The following is a 15,769-nucleotide window of genomic DNA, read 5'->3' as shown; positions in this document are numbered from 1 at the left end:
TCAGCTCGCGACAGTACAAGAGAGAGAGAGAGAGGGGGGGGGGGGGGTGGCAAAGAAAGGCAGGGAGGTTAACCAGAGATTACCTCCGGTTGGGTACCTTGTACCGGGGGAAGGGCAAAGGGATGCGATAAGTGAGAGAGGGAAATATAAATGTAATAGAAAAACCCATACACACACATACACACGATACAGAACTGTTTCTGTGGGCACTGTCATGCAGTCTGCGAAGGCGTTCCTAGTGTTACGCAGTGTCACCGTCCAATTCTACGTCCCACAGTGTGGTGACGTTGTGACTGCACACACAGTGTACTGTCACAACAGTACAAGGCAGATGCGTAAGCGATGAGAAACGTATGTATATTATTTTTAGTTTCACGTATCTTCATGTGCGAGTAGTTTTATCTCTTTTTATATATTTGCTTTGCGAACCAGTAAGTCCGCCTTAATGAGCCGAAGGTGTGTTGGGCAGACTGCGTACCGGTGGTTCTGCACAGGCCGCGCTTCGTCGCGGCGAAACCGTGCCACGAGACTGTTCAAAGAGCGGGTTCCTTGAGGCCGATTGGTTTCATCCTGCTCGACCTCGGCTATACCCGGCCGCAGCGAGTGCTCGCTAGCCTGCAGGCTGCCAACATGCGGTGCGGCCTCCGTGTGTGCGTGCGGCTTCTGCTGCGCCCTGCCCGCTGGACTGATTAGCATGCACGCTGGGCCACGCGCTGTGCGTGCCCCGTCTGGCCACCGCGAGCGCCGCACAACCCTTCCTCGCCGCCGACTCCGAGGAAGGATCGACGCTTCCTTCACTCGCGCCTGAGCTGTCTGTTCGTGCGCGGGACATGTCGACCCCAACACGGCCATTCTTCAAGGCACTCCCCGCTACCCGCATTTTATTCATATTTTTTCTTCTTTCTTTTCACGGGGCCGTCTTGTTTTTTTCCCTCCCTCTGTCTTCTTCAACCGTAATCGCGGCTTTCCTGCGTATGGACACGGACTTGCGCGTGCCTTTTATGCCGCCTAGATATCCGCTGCTTCTTTCCATCTTCTGCTCCCACTGATGAGGCGCCAGCTATTTTCGTATGGCGGTCATTAATGGGTTTTACCCGTTTGCTTTTTAACGACCAGCACGCTGTACGTCGGCTAAAAGTGACACGCATGTACTCGTCGACAGCCATCGTGAGATGAGTTCTGCCGTAATTTTCTTTTTCTGTTCCGTGACTCTGTGCTCGACTGGGGGATCTAGTCACTCTCTCCCTTTATCTTTTATTCGTCCCATAAGACCGTTTTCCTACTACAGGGTAGCAAAGCAGATATTCTGATCAGGTTAACCTGCCTGCCCTTTCCTCTTATCCCTCTTTCTCGCTAGCTCACCGAGCCTGCACATGCGCATTTCCCAAGACTTTCAGGAGCTTCTGCATTCGCGAACCATCATTCGTAAATACAAAAAAATATTAGCATTTTCTGTCCCAATTTTACACGGCAGTGCCTTGTCTAACAACTTTGCAGTGCGTCTCACAACTTTAAAAGAAAGTTTAGCCCTTACAGCGCGGCTTTGTTCTTACTTTGTTTGTCAAGCATATCGCGTTTTTGGTCCGCATCGACCAGTGAACGCTTCTCTCTGTTGTCTGTCTGTTGGTGTGTTCCTGCAGATTTTTTATTTGTTGATCTGCAGCAAGACCAGTCCACTTCTTTTACTATCCCACTTTTTTCTTAGAGGCGCATATAAGTGGCGGTGGTTTTTCATTTTCTCTTTTCGAAAACTTCTGTAGGGGCGAGTTGGTACATGTCCAGTGAAAGAGGATAGCGCTAACCAGGACGACCACAAAATGAGTGGGACACACACGGAAGCGCTACTAACAACTGCTTTTATTCTACCGCCATAACGCACGGACAAAGAGCACAAATAGTGATGTGATCGAAGTACTTCATTGAGTAATTAGCAACAAAGAATGCTTGTTACCGTGTTGCGAAATTTCTTTATGGCAGCAAAAGAGCTGTACGCTTCTTTAAAATGTGTTAGACTTAAAACGCAGGTAGTTGTATAACGATTAATGCAATAGCAGTAGCGATATGTGAGGCTACCGGGCAATGCTTCGGTTTAAACGATAGCTACGTTAACAACCCATGAATTGTAGCACTTGTGATGTGCTCCTCTAAATGAAGGAATGATTAAGAACTATATCATTAAAAGGAAGTTCGGCGCTGAGATTAAAAGTGCGAAGAGCTAACGCTACCCACCACCACCCACTAAGCATACAAAGCCACTGCAAAGTAGACGTTCATTTAGGGGAAGAACTTCCGTCGCGAATTCGTCATAGTTTATGGACACGTCGTATTTGTGCTGCATCTTTCCAAATAAATGATTGAACATTCGTAGCACTTTCGAATTGTGTATGCAAAGCGCTGATGTCGCTTGCGCGAAGATATGAATTCGAGAAGTGATTATTGTATCCCTAAATATATGTTTCCACAGATTATCTTATCACGTAGAAAGCAAAATTTAAACAAAACAAGATGGAAGAAAATTAAAGCAAGTCGACTCTCTCCTTCACTACCCGAAAGCATTTTTCATCAGCGGGAGGTACATTAATCAGAGCCTTCTTGAGAGGAAGCGGCCATATGGAGGTTAATGAGCACGGTATCCGGATTTCTACCCAACGCTGTGTGAACGGAATAGATGGATGGATGGATGAGAGAGAGAGAGAGAGAGAGAGAGAGAGAGAGAGAGAGAGAGAGAGAGAGAGAGAGAGAGAGAGAGAGAGAGAGAGAGAGAGAGAGAGATGAACACTTTATTTAAAATCAATATTGGAGCTTGTGGAGGCTCTCGCTGGTGCAGTCCTTCAACGCAGCGTTGAACTCCACCAGGTACTCTTGTGCCGGTAAGGAGGTGGCTTGTGTTAGCCACGCAGCCGATGGAATAGAGGAGTGGAGGGACAAGGAAGGAGAGGGGAACGGTACAGGTGGGGGCCACTGCCACAGGCTGTGTTGGGAGTTGGGGCAACTTCCACAAGAAGTGCACACAGGTGGAGGTTCATCTGCGAAAGCGCGGAGAAGGCGTAGGCGGGTTCGTGAGTGCAAAGAGTTGGACTGCGCCTGCCGCAGTAGAACGCCATGAGCACGCGGGAGTGCCGAGTGGGGAGGGGGAAAGACGCGCCTAATGAGACGATAGGGTTCTAGGCTGTATACGGTGTATAGAGCGAAGTTTACAGAGTTGGTTCGGGAATGTCGGGAGCCTGGCGTAAAGCTTCAAGGGCTAACTGGTTAGCCCGTTCATTCCCCGACAGTCCCGCATGACCAGGAATCCACACAACCTCCACCGGTGTGCGTAAAGAATGTGTTATGAAAGAGGCAAGTGGGGCGGGAAGCGTTCCTTGCAGAATTTTGCGACAAACGTCCATCGAATCAGTAAGTATGATCGGAGGTTTTAAAGAATTCGCATGATCGGAGGTTGTAAAGAATTCGCAGGTAGATGACGGAAAACTGTAGCCAGAGCATGTAGCTCTGCTATCGTGGGATCAGTAGTGGGAAGCAGTTCGCGGTGAACTGTATCTAGGGATTGTGAAAGCACGACGACAGTGGAACCGCGGGGAGATGTGCTGCCGTCAGTGAAAAAACAGGGATGCGAGGGATGAATACGAAGGTAGCGCTGGTAATAAAAAACGCGTCCCTTTGTGGCTGCATGCGCCGTGGAAGAGGGGCGACTTGAAAAGGTTATGTGTAGCAGCAGGGAGTACTGAAGGAGGCGTAATAAAAACCATAGGGCCGGAATAGTATAAGCGCTCAAGTATATAGTGAGTCCTTGTCGGGTGAAGCCTAGGCGAACCTTTTGATTGCGTGTACGAATAGAGACTCTCGTCGGTCGTGTTATGAACGCCGATCTGGAGCAGAAGGGAGGTGCTGCTGCTGACAGCGAGACCTAGGGCTAGCTTTGTGGCTTTACGTAAGAGGACATCTAATTGGCGTATGTCGATGGAGCGCAGGTTAGTGTAAGGGAGCTGATAGCGAAGGCGAGAAACTAAAAAGAGCTGGGGGCGGTAAGGGTGGCGGAAAGGGGAAGAGATATGACGTACTAGTGTTCAGTGAGAGGGCTGTGGCGGCGGTTCTCGCTGGTAACGAGCGTGCTTGTCTTAAAGAAAATTGAAGGCAGGAAATGATGAAACTTAAAGCTCTCGTAATGTCGCTGATGAACACTAAATAGTGGATAAGGCGTTTCACCACAATAAATTCGTGTTCAGCTATCTCGACCTCCTGTCGTTCTAACCACAACGAAGGTTTGTACAACAGCTGGCTGTCATGGCTGTAACAAACGTGACCGTTATGTCGGACGCTAATCGAGCACGTAGCTAAGTAAGGTATTCAGAAGAAAAGCGTATGCTATCCGCCGCTCCTTCCTCATCCCCACTCCTCCACACGAAGAGCCAGTTTATGATATTCTTCCCTCGTTGTTACTGCACGTAGTGCTTTCAGACGATGGGTTAAAGCTGCACCGCCTTTAGAACCGGGCCAAGCCGCAAGGAAACAAGTTGTAGCATTTCTTCGCCGTATGAAAAAAAAAGAAAGAAGAAAGATAAAAGCAGTCGTCATGCCATTACCGTCGTGGTAACATCGTCGCCGTCGTTGTCGGTTTTGTTTCTGTCGTGACGCACACGCTCGCGTCACGCACACAATTGCTTAACCTGCAGGAAAACGTTGGTCCATTTGCGAACACTTTGCAAATGGACAAAACGATTTTGGAAAGCGTGCTGCTTACAAAATACTTCTCGTAACATTGATTCGTGCAGTGCGTGAGAGCTGCGTAGGTATTTGCTGTTGCCTTCTTTTTTTTCTTTTTTTTTTCTTATCTCCCAAGGACTTTTGCTTTCTGTGCAGGTACGCGGCGTGGACGTCGGCGGCGTGGAGGCTCGGCACGCCTTCCGCAACAAACAGTTCCGCAAGACACAACGCTGCGATCTCTGCCAGCAACCGCTCAGGGACCAGGGGGCATCCTGCAGAGGTGCGTCTGTCTGTCTGTCTGTCTGTCTGTCTGTCTGTCTGTCTGTCTGTCTGTCTGTCTGTCTGTCTGTCTGTCTGTCTGTCTGTCTGTGTCTGTCTGTCTGTCTGTCTGTCTGTCTGTCTGTCTGTCTGTCTGTCTGTCTGTCTGTCTGTCACACACACACACACACCATCTGGAGTTATTTAACGTCAACTTTAATGCAAGTACACGAACATTTGCAAGTTTCGCCTTAATCCCCCCCCCCCCGCATTATTTCATGAAAACAGAAGCAATCACCTTCATAAATTCGGTGGTTTCATTTGTGCGCGGCAAGCCGAACTGCTCGAAACCGGTCCGCTGGCCTAATTATGTCTTTTTTTGTTTCCTTTTACTTCCAGTATCCTTTTAAACTAATTTCCTAAGAATGTTTTGTATAGTGATTATCTTCGTGGAATTACAGGGTTGTCTCCCGACACAGCGTGCTTCGCGTTAGAGCCGTCGACCCACTAACGTGACGTCATGGCTCAATGCTTCCAGCAGCTTTGTTGTCTAGGACGAGTTGGTACGTAAATGTTTCCACGTTCCACAGCCCGGCGGCAACCGTTGCAAGGCCCGCGCGCGCACACGCGCTCGCGCGGCAGAGCCCGGCCCGTGCAGATAGAAAATAGGCGCTCAGTGGCGAACCGGGCACTGCTGGCATCCTGCGAGGCGCTCGTCTATTCTGGGTGTCCGCGTGGTGCCGCGCTTCATGTGCGGTGGCAGGGTGGCCTGAAGAGGTCGAGCAGCTGGGCTCACTCGGCGCGTAGTACACACGGCGCCCAGCCGCGACGTCGCACTCGACGGTGCCCGCGGCTCCCGTTCAGGCTTCGCCGCGTCTCCTCGCGCTCGTCGGGCGAAGCGCGCGTGCGCCAGCGGCACCCGTCCTCGTCGTTTGCCGCGAAGCCGCGGTTTCGCTCTCAGTTTCACGTTTGCATCCGCATACCCAACGCGCTCTTGGTTGCGATACACTTTGAAGCAACACTTTGTGGCACATTTCATTGGCTAAGCAGGCGCACCGCGCCGTATGCACCGAGGACGTAATGTACGAGAGCGGTGAGAGCTGCTGGTATAAATCTAGAAAGCTCCCCCGGCGTATCTTCAAATGGGAGCGGAGGGAGTACGTGAGCATGGACATATATCATATATAAAAGAAAAAGCTAACTAAAGTGATGCCTTTGGTGGTTTAGTAAGCGGTATCCTCACAATTGGCATGTATCAGAAAATGCTGTATTTTGATAAGGGTGGATCCAGACAACGCCTACTTGATATATTTGCTTTTTCACCGGAGGATGTCGTATCTGCAATTGGGAGAGATTGGTGAGCGGACTTGAATGCACGAAATTAGGACGCTGAATTATTGGTCTGGTGACGCAAGTTTCCTCGACGCATCTGTTTTTAGATAGATCTTGAGAGGAGAAATGACACAATAAATGCGCGATTAAAAACAAGGAATCCGTCCGGAATTTATGACACGTGTTCTTTACAATAAGTAATAATATAACTGCGAGTCGGCCTAGTTGGAACAGATTTATTTTTAGAAAAACTTTTTGTGCGCAAAACAAGCAGGGACAAATAAATCCTTTTCTTTGTCCCTGCTTGTTTTGCGCACAATAAGTTTTAGAAACTCTTAGAAAAACTTTTTGCGCGTTTTTAAGTTCTTAGAAAGCGCTCGTCCTTGTGTTACCCCTTTTCTTTGTCCCTGTTTGTTTTGTGCACAGAAAGCTTTTCTAAAAATTAATAATAGTTTGTTACATTGCAATTTGGTTACGTATTGGTCGCCGATTTGCATAATGTCTACACTGGTGCCACGGACATATCCTCATCCATTTCGATGGGGTCCTCTTTTATCCTTGCTTATCTATTGCAGGCTATGCAGTGTCGGCCATGTTGAGGTCTTTCTGTGATGAAACGTATTCTGCTTCGGTGAAAAAATAAAGCATCTTGTTTTCTTGCGCGCTGGTAACGGTAAGTGCTCTAGACATTTCCGGCTGGTGGTTAGAGGCGCATCCTTGAACCTGTTCCAAGTCTCGCCCACAGAAGCGTCTACTCAGAGGTGTTCTATACTAAACCGCTCGCACTCAGCCGTTGCCAAACTAACTGGACGGAGGCAGAGAGGGCTCATGTTTTCATGGTCGCAAGGCTCCCATTTCTGTGCTTTCATTCTCTGCGTGTTCTATACACAATCTGGTTTACCGTATTTTTTTCCGATACCACCGCCACAAATCAGTTTGCTTAGCCAATAGGTCCACTTCTATCTTCTACCGCTAAAGTGGTGCAGACCTTGTTCAAGCAAGTCATGGTGTATCATGGCTTAGTTTGGTTTAGTTTGGTTCGGTGATCCACACTCGCTACGTGGGAGTAGTAGCCGAGGATCGGATGGGATTACAAAGACAATTCATCATCATCATCATCATCATCATCATCATCATCATCAGCCTGGTTACGCCCACTGCAGGGCAAAGGCCTCTCCCATACTTCTCCAACAACCCCGGTCATGTACTAATTGTGGCCAGGTCCCTGCAAACTTCCTAATCTCATCCGCCCACTTATCTTTCTGCCGTCTCTTGCTACGCTTCCCTTCCCTTGGAATCTAGTCCATAACCCTTAATGACCATCGGTTATCTTCCCTTCTCATTGCATGTCCTGCCCATGCCCATTTCTTTTTCTTGATTTCAACTGAGATTTCATTAACTCGCGTTTCTTCCCTCACCCCATCTGCTCTTTTCTTATCCCTTAACGTTACGCCCATCATTCTTCTTTCCATAGCTCGTTGCGTCGTCCTCAATTTAAGTAGAACCCTTTTCGTAAGCCTCCAGGTTTCTGCCCCGTAGGTGAGTACTGGTAAGACACAGCTATTATACACTTTTCTCTTGAGGGATAATGGCAACCTGCTGTTCATGATCTGAGAATGCCTGCCAAACGCACCCCAGCCCATTCTTATTCTTCTGATTATTTCCGTCTCATGATCCGGATCCGCCGTCACTGCCTGCCCTAAGTAGATCTATTCCCTTAACCCTTCCAGTGCCTCGCTACCTATTGTAAATTGCTGTTCTCTTCCGAGACTGTTAAACATTACTTTAGTTTTCTGCAGATTAATTTTTAGACCCACTCTTCTGCTTTGCCTCTCCAGGCCAGTGAGCATGCATTGCAATTGGTCCCCTGAGTGACTAAGCAAGGCAATATCATCAGCGAATCGCAAGTTACTAAGGTATTCTCCATTAACTTTTATCCCCAATTCTTCCCAATCCAGGTCTCTGCATATCTCCTGTAAACACGCTGTGAATAGCATTGGAGAGATCGTATCTCCCTGCCTGACGCCTTTCTTCATTGGGATTTTGTTGCTTTCTTTATGGAGGACTATGGTGGCTGTGGAGCCGCTATAGATATCTTTCAGTATTTTTACATACGGCTCGTCTACACCCTGATTCCGTAATGCCTCCATGACTGCTGAGGTTTCGACAGAATCAAATGCTTTCTCGTAATCAATGAAAGCTATATATAAGGGTCGGTTATATTCCGCACATTTCTCTATCACCTGATTGATAGTGTGAATATGATCTATTGTTGAGTAGCCTTTACGGAATCCTGCCTTGTCCTTTGTTTGACAGAAATCTAAGGTGTTCCTGATTCTATTTGCGATTACCTTAGTAAATAGTTTGTAGGCAACTGACAGTAAGCTGATCGGTCTATAATTTTTCAAGTCTTTGGCGTCCCCTTTCTTATGGATTAGGATTATGTTAGCGTTCTTCCAAGATTCCGGTACGCTCGAGGTCATGAGGCATTGCGTATGCAGGGTGACCAGTTTCTCTAGAACAATCTGTCCACCATCCATCAGCAAATCTGCTGTTACCTGATCCTCCCCAGCTGCCTTCCCCCTTTGCATAGCTCCCAAGGCTTTCTTTACTTCTTCCGGCGTCACCTGGGGGATTTCGAATTCCTCTAGACTATTCTCTCTTCCATTATCGTCAATTAAGACAATTAGTCAACTCTAACAAGAAACGCCCATGAAAAACTTTGAGAAGATCCAAGCAAAAGTAAAATGACCGAATGTTCCAGGAATTGAGCGAATTCAACAAAATAGAAATTTCTCAACGGTTGCGCAGACATCCCTCTGACGATGTCTAATAGAGGAGGCTCCCAAAAGGAACAGTGATCTTCACAAAGTACACGTGCCATCTGGCACGTCCTCTGCCGTCGCAACCCTGGCGGCTCGTATACGCCCCTAACGAAAGGTACACTGCCGTGAACCGGCGTATCGTTTTCCACCCGGACTTCCGCAGTGCGTGTTCTTTTTTTCGCATGTTTTACCACGAAGCCTGACACGGACAGTTCCTGCCAAGGGGAAGGCAGCAGCCCTGCGCGCGGTGAAAAGGGGGAGGTGTAGGGAGATGCCGTGTTAGCGGCCTCACACCAATGAGACACGTTCTTTTTAATGTACTAATTATCTATCGTAAAACATCCATTTGTAGGTTCTACTAAAGTTCATGTTCATGAATGGATGGAACATACGCAGCGCGTACACAGGTGGCATGTCCTGTAAAGGCCGCTTCCCCTCCCAAAGAAAAATAATTTCACGTATATCTTTCTCTTTACTCGTTGCAGATGAAGGATGATGGTTCAGTGGCCTAAGCAGGGGTTAAGGTTAAGGGTGTTGATCATGAAATAAACAAAAGGAATATAAGAGAAAGAACACGTCTGTAACCATTTCATTGCAGAAACGTTGTACTCGACTAAAACGCTACCATTACCGCGCGAGAGAATGAAAGCAACGTGGCAATGAATCGATTTCTTGTCAGCTCCAAAGTGAAACAGTCTTTGCCTACTCTACCGGGTTTGCCGTGGCTGTTGCTCATGTCTGTGTTCGGCGGATACATTTGCTGATATGATTATTTTGTTACAACGATGGTTATGTTTGCGTCGAATGCAAGTATACCACATTCTTTCTTATAGACTTTCTTATACTTCGTATACTTATATAATATGAATCTAACCCCTTGCTGCATGTTGATCGACAGTATAGTGCCAGTAAGCGTGCCTCTTTTCCCCATAAACATCCATAAAATGCTAACGCATAATGTCGGCTCAAAGGTACATCTAAAGCGCACCGACTTCGTAATCGAATAGTATACGCCACGGCCGCTTGTGTTTGATTCTGACTTTGTTTACAAACTCATTGTGGTGCGACTCGCTTTTGCCTTTCATATTTACATGTTCACGAGTGTATAGGACTGCGTTCAGTGGGTTTCTGACCCTATGACGTGATTTCTTTACCTTTTCTTACTATATATATCTTTTTTATATTGTTTCTTCTGCTATGCGAAAAGGAGTAGCCGTCACCATTATAAGGTGACTACATCTCTTTCGTTTATTTTCGTTTCAATAAAAAATACGCATTATATTCGGTGGGTTATTTTGCTTACTGCATTTTCTTTGGTTTCGCCATTCGCTGTGTGCCACCTGGGTGCCTGCTCATTCTTGGCGAATTTTTCGGAATGAGTGCGGGCCACTATGATACGAGAGGTACACAGACTCCTTAAATGTAGCTGGCTATTTGCCGCACGTCTCTGTACGTGCACCTTCCGTCGTCATTCTTCCCTCGACGGGTCTCACACGTTGTCTTTGTCTCCTCGTGACATCGCTGCATAGACGTCTTACTCTGCGCATCAGTCTGATTTGGCGATAAACATTACATGAGGTTGCACGCTGCTTAGAATGAAAATTGTAATTGGGCGCATCGCCATTAGTTCTTAGGGCTTGATACGCACCATTCGACTAAAGCGTAGAGCCCAACACGTGCGTTGGATGCGTGTATCTATATATGTAGATGGTGACGTTGTTCGCCGATCCTTAGTCTTCCGCTTGCCTGTTACTCGTGTGCGAGCGTTCCCGAACACTTCGAGTCGCCCTTCCCGTCACGCGCCTTCAGCGCCCTCGACCGCCAGTGCACGTCCTACCATCCCGACGGTGGTGGCATTGCGAAATATGCGAAGGCAGGGTTTGTGGGATGTAGCGTACTTCACGATCTTGGCGTTGCGGAGACAAAGACGCGTGCTTGTGTGCCCTCGTGTGGCGTGCATCCGCCTTGAGAAATGAGAGACGACGCCCGCCACAGCGACGCGAGCGGCGGGAAGGAACGCGGTCGTGGCGCGCACTTTCTGTCTTTTCTTAGCGCCCGAGCGGCAAGACGTTGACCCTCGGCTTTGCTGACTCCTTTTTCTCTTCTCTCCGCAGCCTGCAAATACTGCTGCCACCTCCACTGCGAGCCCAAGGTGAGAATGGATGCCCACCTCACGACCTTTCCTCACTGCTGCACGTTTCTTTCTTTCTTTCTTTTCTTACTCCCGCTTTCTTGCATTGCTGTGTTGTTTGTTGTTCTCGCGTTTGCGAGGAAGCTTTCCCGGCTCCGTAGCTGAAAACCTAGCGTTTGCGGGATGATGCTGTTTTCCCCTTTCCACATGCAGTTCTCTTTCTCTCACACACACTGCGTTGCTAGTCTTGCTTGTTGCGGATGTGGTCCCTTAGCAACACTTCTTTCACGGGCACCACTTTTTTTCGTTCACTCTTCTAAGCGACTGCAGGCTAGCACTGTTGCCATGTCGTTCTGTGACTAAGCCATACAACTTCCTACAACGTGTCTTTCATTGAAGTGACGCATACCGCTTACGTATATAGCTTATCCTCTAGAACGATAGAGGATTTGGTAGAGGATTTGCTCCATCTGTGGACATATATCAAAAAGCATGTTTACCCATTTCAGTATTCTTATTTGGTTAATCTGTAGGTTTAATGGAACCCAAAACATTACGATAGTGTTTGTATTCGTCTATATCGCCGGCTAAAGGAGGAGTGTCGCTTGCTGCTGGCGTACGTGGCTTTGCTAAAGCTGTTCGCCGCCCGACTCACAAAGGATAACAAAATTCAGGTTTTAGACAACGCCATAACCTTCTGTGACAACCATATGTGCTGGAATTATAATCCAAGGTCTCCAAAGAAATTGTTGCCCTGCGATTCGGCTCATTCGGAAACGGCGAAACGCGCAATGACCACCCAGTGCATCATGTCAGCCTTAACGAGAAAAAAGGGGGTTAACCGAGGGTCCCGATTTTTATTAATCATATCATAAGAAGCAATGAGAAGCCAGCTTCTCGTGATATGACTAATAAAAATCGGGCCCCTCAGTTAACCCCGTTTCTTCTCGTTGTTACATAACAAGGGTCTCGAATCCGGCTACATTGATTCCTTCGGTAGCATGTGCTGGTTTATTGACCAGTTGCCGTCACCCAGAAAGATCACGTACTCGTGACGCGTGTGGCAGAAAGGATGTTCCACATCCGCCGCCAAGGTTTGCGAGTGGTGGCGCTGCCTAACACTCCCGAGGTTAATTCTAGTGGTAACACGTAAATACCCAAGAAAGTGGATGGGGAAACAGCGCCGTGGTAGCTCGATTGGTTAAAGCATCGCACGTGTAATGCGAAGACGTGGGATCGTTCCGCACCTGCGACAAGTTGTGTTTTCATCCACTTTCATTGCCATTAATTCATCATTTCTTTAATTGAATTAGTAAATACAAGTACTTTCCCCTATGTTTTCCTTGGTGTCTTTGTTTGTTGGTTTCTCATGATATGTCAGCCTTAAGGAAATTATGCACACACAAAGTAAACGAAAACTTTGATATGCAGATTGTAAGGCTAGAAGAAGTTGGTTTCCCGCAGTCAGTCATTTCAGCAGTAGCGGAGGCAGTGCTATAAAGGAAATAAAGATACTATTATATGTGCCGAAAATACTATTAGTGAAGCTGCAAGGAAACGCAAAGGTAAAAAATGTGGAGCTGTGCCTTATGCCCACAAGACGTCACATAACCTTAAAAAGGTTGGGAAACAATATGGAGTTGAGGTGGTGTTCTCGGCTTCCGGCAAGCTTGCTGGATTATGCTCGCGCATAGGACGAAATAGAAATAGGTTCCAAGGGTGCGAAGAAAAATATATATATACACGCACCAATTTCTGCATAGATTGCAGTGTTGGGGCAGTCTATCAGGTGCCTCTTTCGTGTGGCAGTCTATGTAGGCTAAACCGGAAGGTGTGTGAATTTGCGCGTGCGTGAACATGAACTGTTATTTAAGAATAACACAAGTGGGCACCTTCGCAACCTCGGCCGGACGTGCAAGGGTAAGGTGCTCCTGAAAGAAGTCAAAATCGTGTGTCGGTGCCGTGATAGCTGAGCGAGGGAGTTATACGATGCGTACCATATGAAAGAAAGAAGGGTCTCGATTGTGTCAGCGATGCCTCAGTTTGCACAGCAGTGAGATGAGGTTTATTGAAGAGCGCAGTTAGGGTGCGTGCTGCCTGAGCAGAAAGTTATTTTTGGTGATATTGGCATTGCCGCGCACGCGCAGTGGTGTATTTCTGAAAGGTAGTTATATGTGGCCCTTGTGGGATAAAAGTTAGTTGCAAGTCTGCACCTGTCCGTGTTAAAAAAAAAAAAAACATTTAATTATGGGGTTTTAGGTGCCAAAAGCACTTTCTGATTATGAGGAACGCTGTAGTGGAGGACTCCGGAAATTTCGACCACCTGGGGTTCTTTAACGTGCACCTAAATCTAAGTACACGGGCGTTTTTGCATTTCGCCCCCATCGAAATGCGGCCGCCGTGGCTGGGATTCGATCCCGCGACCTCGTGCTCAGCAGCCCAACGCCATAGTCACTGAGCGCCTGTCCGTGTGTCATGCTCTCTCTCGGTGGTCAGTTTAAATTTCGCGCAGTTTAAAATTTTTGCCTAATAAAGTGGCCATCAAATCTGATGCCTATCATAGTACGCGCAGGAACAGCTCAGAAGTGATTTCCTAGGTATACGTTGTGGCGCAAAATATATTTATTGAAAAGGGATAGAAGAAGGGAAGACAGTGAAGCGCCAAGACAGTGTTTGGCGCTTCACTGTCTTCCTTTCTTCTGTCCCTTTTCAAGAAATGTATTTTGTGCCACAAGGTATACCTAGGAAATCTAAGCACCAACTTGCCCAAGAAGAAGTCCTTTTGGAATAGCTCAGAAGTGAATTTACGTATCCATATGTTGCGTGTTCAAACAGTCCGTGGCTCCAACAGCAAGAAGCGCCGCGTATAAGGTGAGACGTGAGATGCGATACTATCAACAAGAAGCCCCCGAGTGCAGATTGTGATCATTCATGCACGAGCTTGCTCTGGGATTAGATGCACATTCAGCTGTGTATTTCAATATTCACCTTGACATTTTGTCGTAGTTGTTTTCAGGACTCTTCGTCGCACGCTGCTTGTGTTATTCTTTCCCGCTGGAAGCGCTTGTCTCCAGAAACAGGCGGCAGTGTTGTAAACATGCAACACGATATTGATTTGTCGTCACGAAGAGAAGTCAGAATTACGACGTAGTTTACGTATGATGCGAAAAGGCGTGACTGTAAGATGTGAGGCTGTATAACAGAAGTTATCGTTGCCGCAGCGAGAATATATGTTCTGACGAGTGGCAAATGTTCTAAAATGTAAGGACCATTTCCTTCCTTAAGAGGAAGCTTTAGCTCGGGCCCAACTCCGACGCGGCCTATTCAAATACATGTAAAACGCAAAAACGTTTTTATGAGATAACCCCTGGACCGATTTTGATGAAATTTGTTGCATTTGAAAGAGAAAGTTAAATTCTAGTGACTGTTGGAAGCGGAATTTCGATTTAGGGCTTGAATTTTCTTAAATCGATTTTCAAGTATTTGACCGTTTGAAAAAAATGGAAGCACGAAGTTTACAAATTCATAGCTCTGCATCAAGAACTGATATCACGGTTCTGTAAACGGCATCCATTAGATCATTCAAAGCGGACAAATTCAATATGTCATTTTACATCTTACGTGAATTTGTTACGTCGGTTACAACGGTTTTGCAAAAGTTGTATTTCCCTATGATTAAATATTTTTGATATTCATGTGTAACACATCAATTTTGTCCGCTTTAGATGTACTATTAGATGCAATTCACAGAATTGTATTATCATGTTTAGTGGTTGAGTTACAGAGTCGTAAACTTGATAGTTTCGTTTTTTGAAAATGTTCGATTTTTGGCAATTTTTAATAAAAAATTCACGACCTAACTCAAAAATTCGAAACCAACAGTCACTAGATTTTAAGTTTGTCTTTTAAATGCAACAAACCTCGTCAAATTTGCTGCAGTGGTTGCCGAGAAAAACGAATTCTCCTTTTACATGTATTTAGATAGGAGCACTCGAGCTAAAGCTTCCTCTTAACGCAAAGACTATTCCGTTGTCACCGTCGATGGGGAGATGTAGCGTAAACACCTGCAATGGGAAGCATTAGGGCACATCATTCTTACGCTCGTCAGAACGTCTCCTTCATCCGTGGCTATTTTAGCCATCGGAGGCAGTTGTCTGCCTGTTGGCGAAGAAGTTCTGGCTGCCTCGACACAGTGCGTGACAAATTTCGATGTTGACAGTGACATTCCCTGCACTTCTTAGCTTAGAGTGTTTTTCCTTTCTTTTTTTTGTTTATAAAGTCCATACTAGGCACAGCGCTCGTCTTAACTTTCGTTTGTTCTCTTTCCTAAAAAAATATGAGGAGAAAAGAAAACAGAATGTATTTTGGCTTAAGGCAACAGTGCGAATGGTAGTTTTCCAACCTGTCGGCCGCCACCAGGGTGCGCGCTGATTTCGGCATTTGACAGGGGTGCTATAATTGGAGCCCCGACGGTAAGCCCCCCCCAGCATTAGAAGTGTGGCGACCGGCCGCATACGAT

The 15,769-nt window shown here is 46.9% G+C and overlaps 1 protein-coding gene across 5 annotated transcripts in view; it reads left to right on the top strand.

Annotated features, from left to right (window-relative positions):
* Nucleotides 1-15,769, top strand: part of by (focal adhesion protein tensin) — a 330,425-nt gene that overhangs the window by 153,622 nt on the left and 161,034 nt on the right. For all 5 annotated transcript variants that reach the window (XM_050189880.3, XM_050189879.3, XM_050189883.3 and 2 more), the window contains 2 exons: nt 4,861-4,984; nt 11,234-11,271. In XM_050189880.3, the coding sequence (XP_050045837.2) occupies nt 4,861-4,984; nt 11,234-11,271 (162 nt within the window). The remainder of the gene's footprint in view (nt 1-4,860; nt 4,985-11,233; nt 11,272-15,769) is intronic.

The sequence above is a fragment of the Dermacentor andersoni genome, chromosome 2 (assembly GCF_023375885.2).
Source record: "Dermacentor andersoni chromosome 2, qqDerAnde1_hic_scaffold, whole genome shotgun sequence".
NCBI lineage: Eukaryota > Metazoa > Arthropoda > Arachnida > Ixodida > Ixodidae > Dermacentor > Dermacentor andersoni.
Note: the sequence above shows the minus strand (reverse complement) of the source record. Positions and strands in the feature narration are given on the sequence as shown.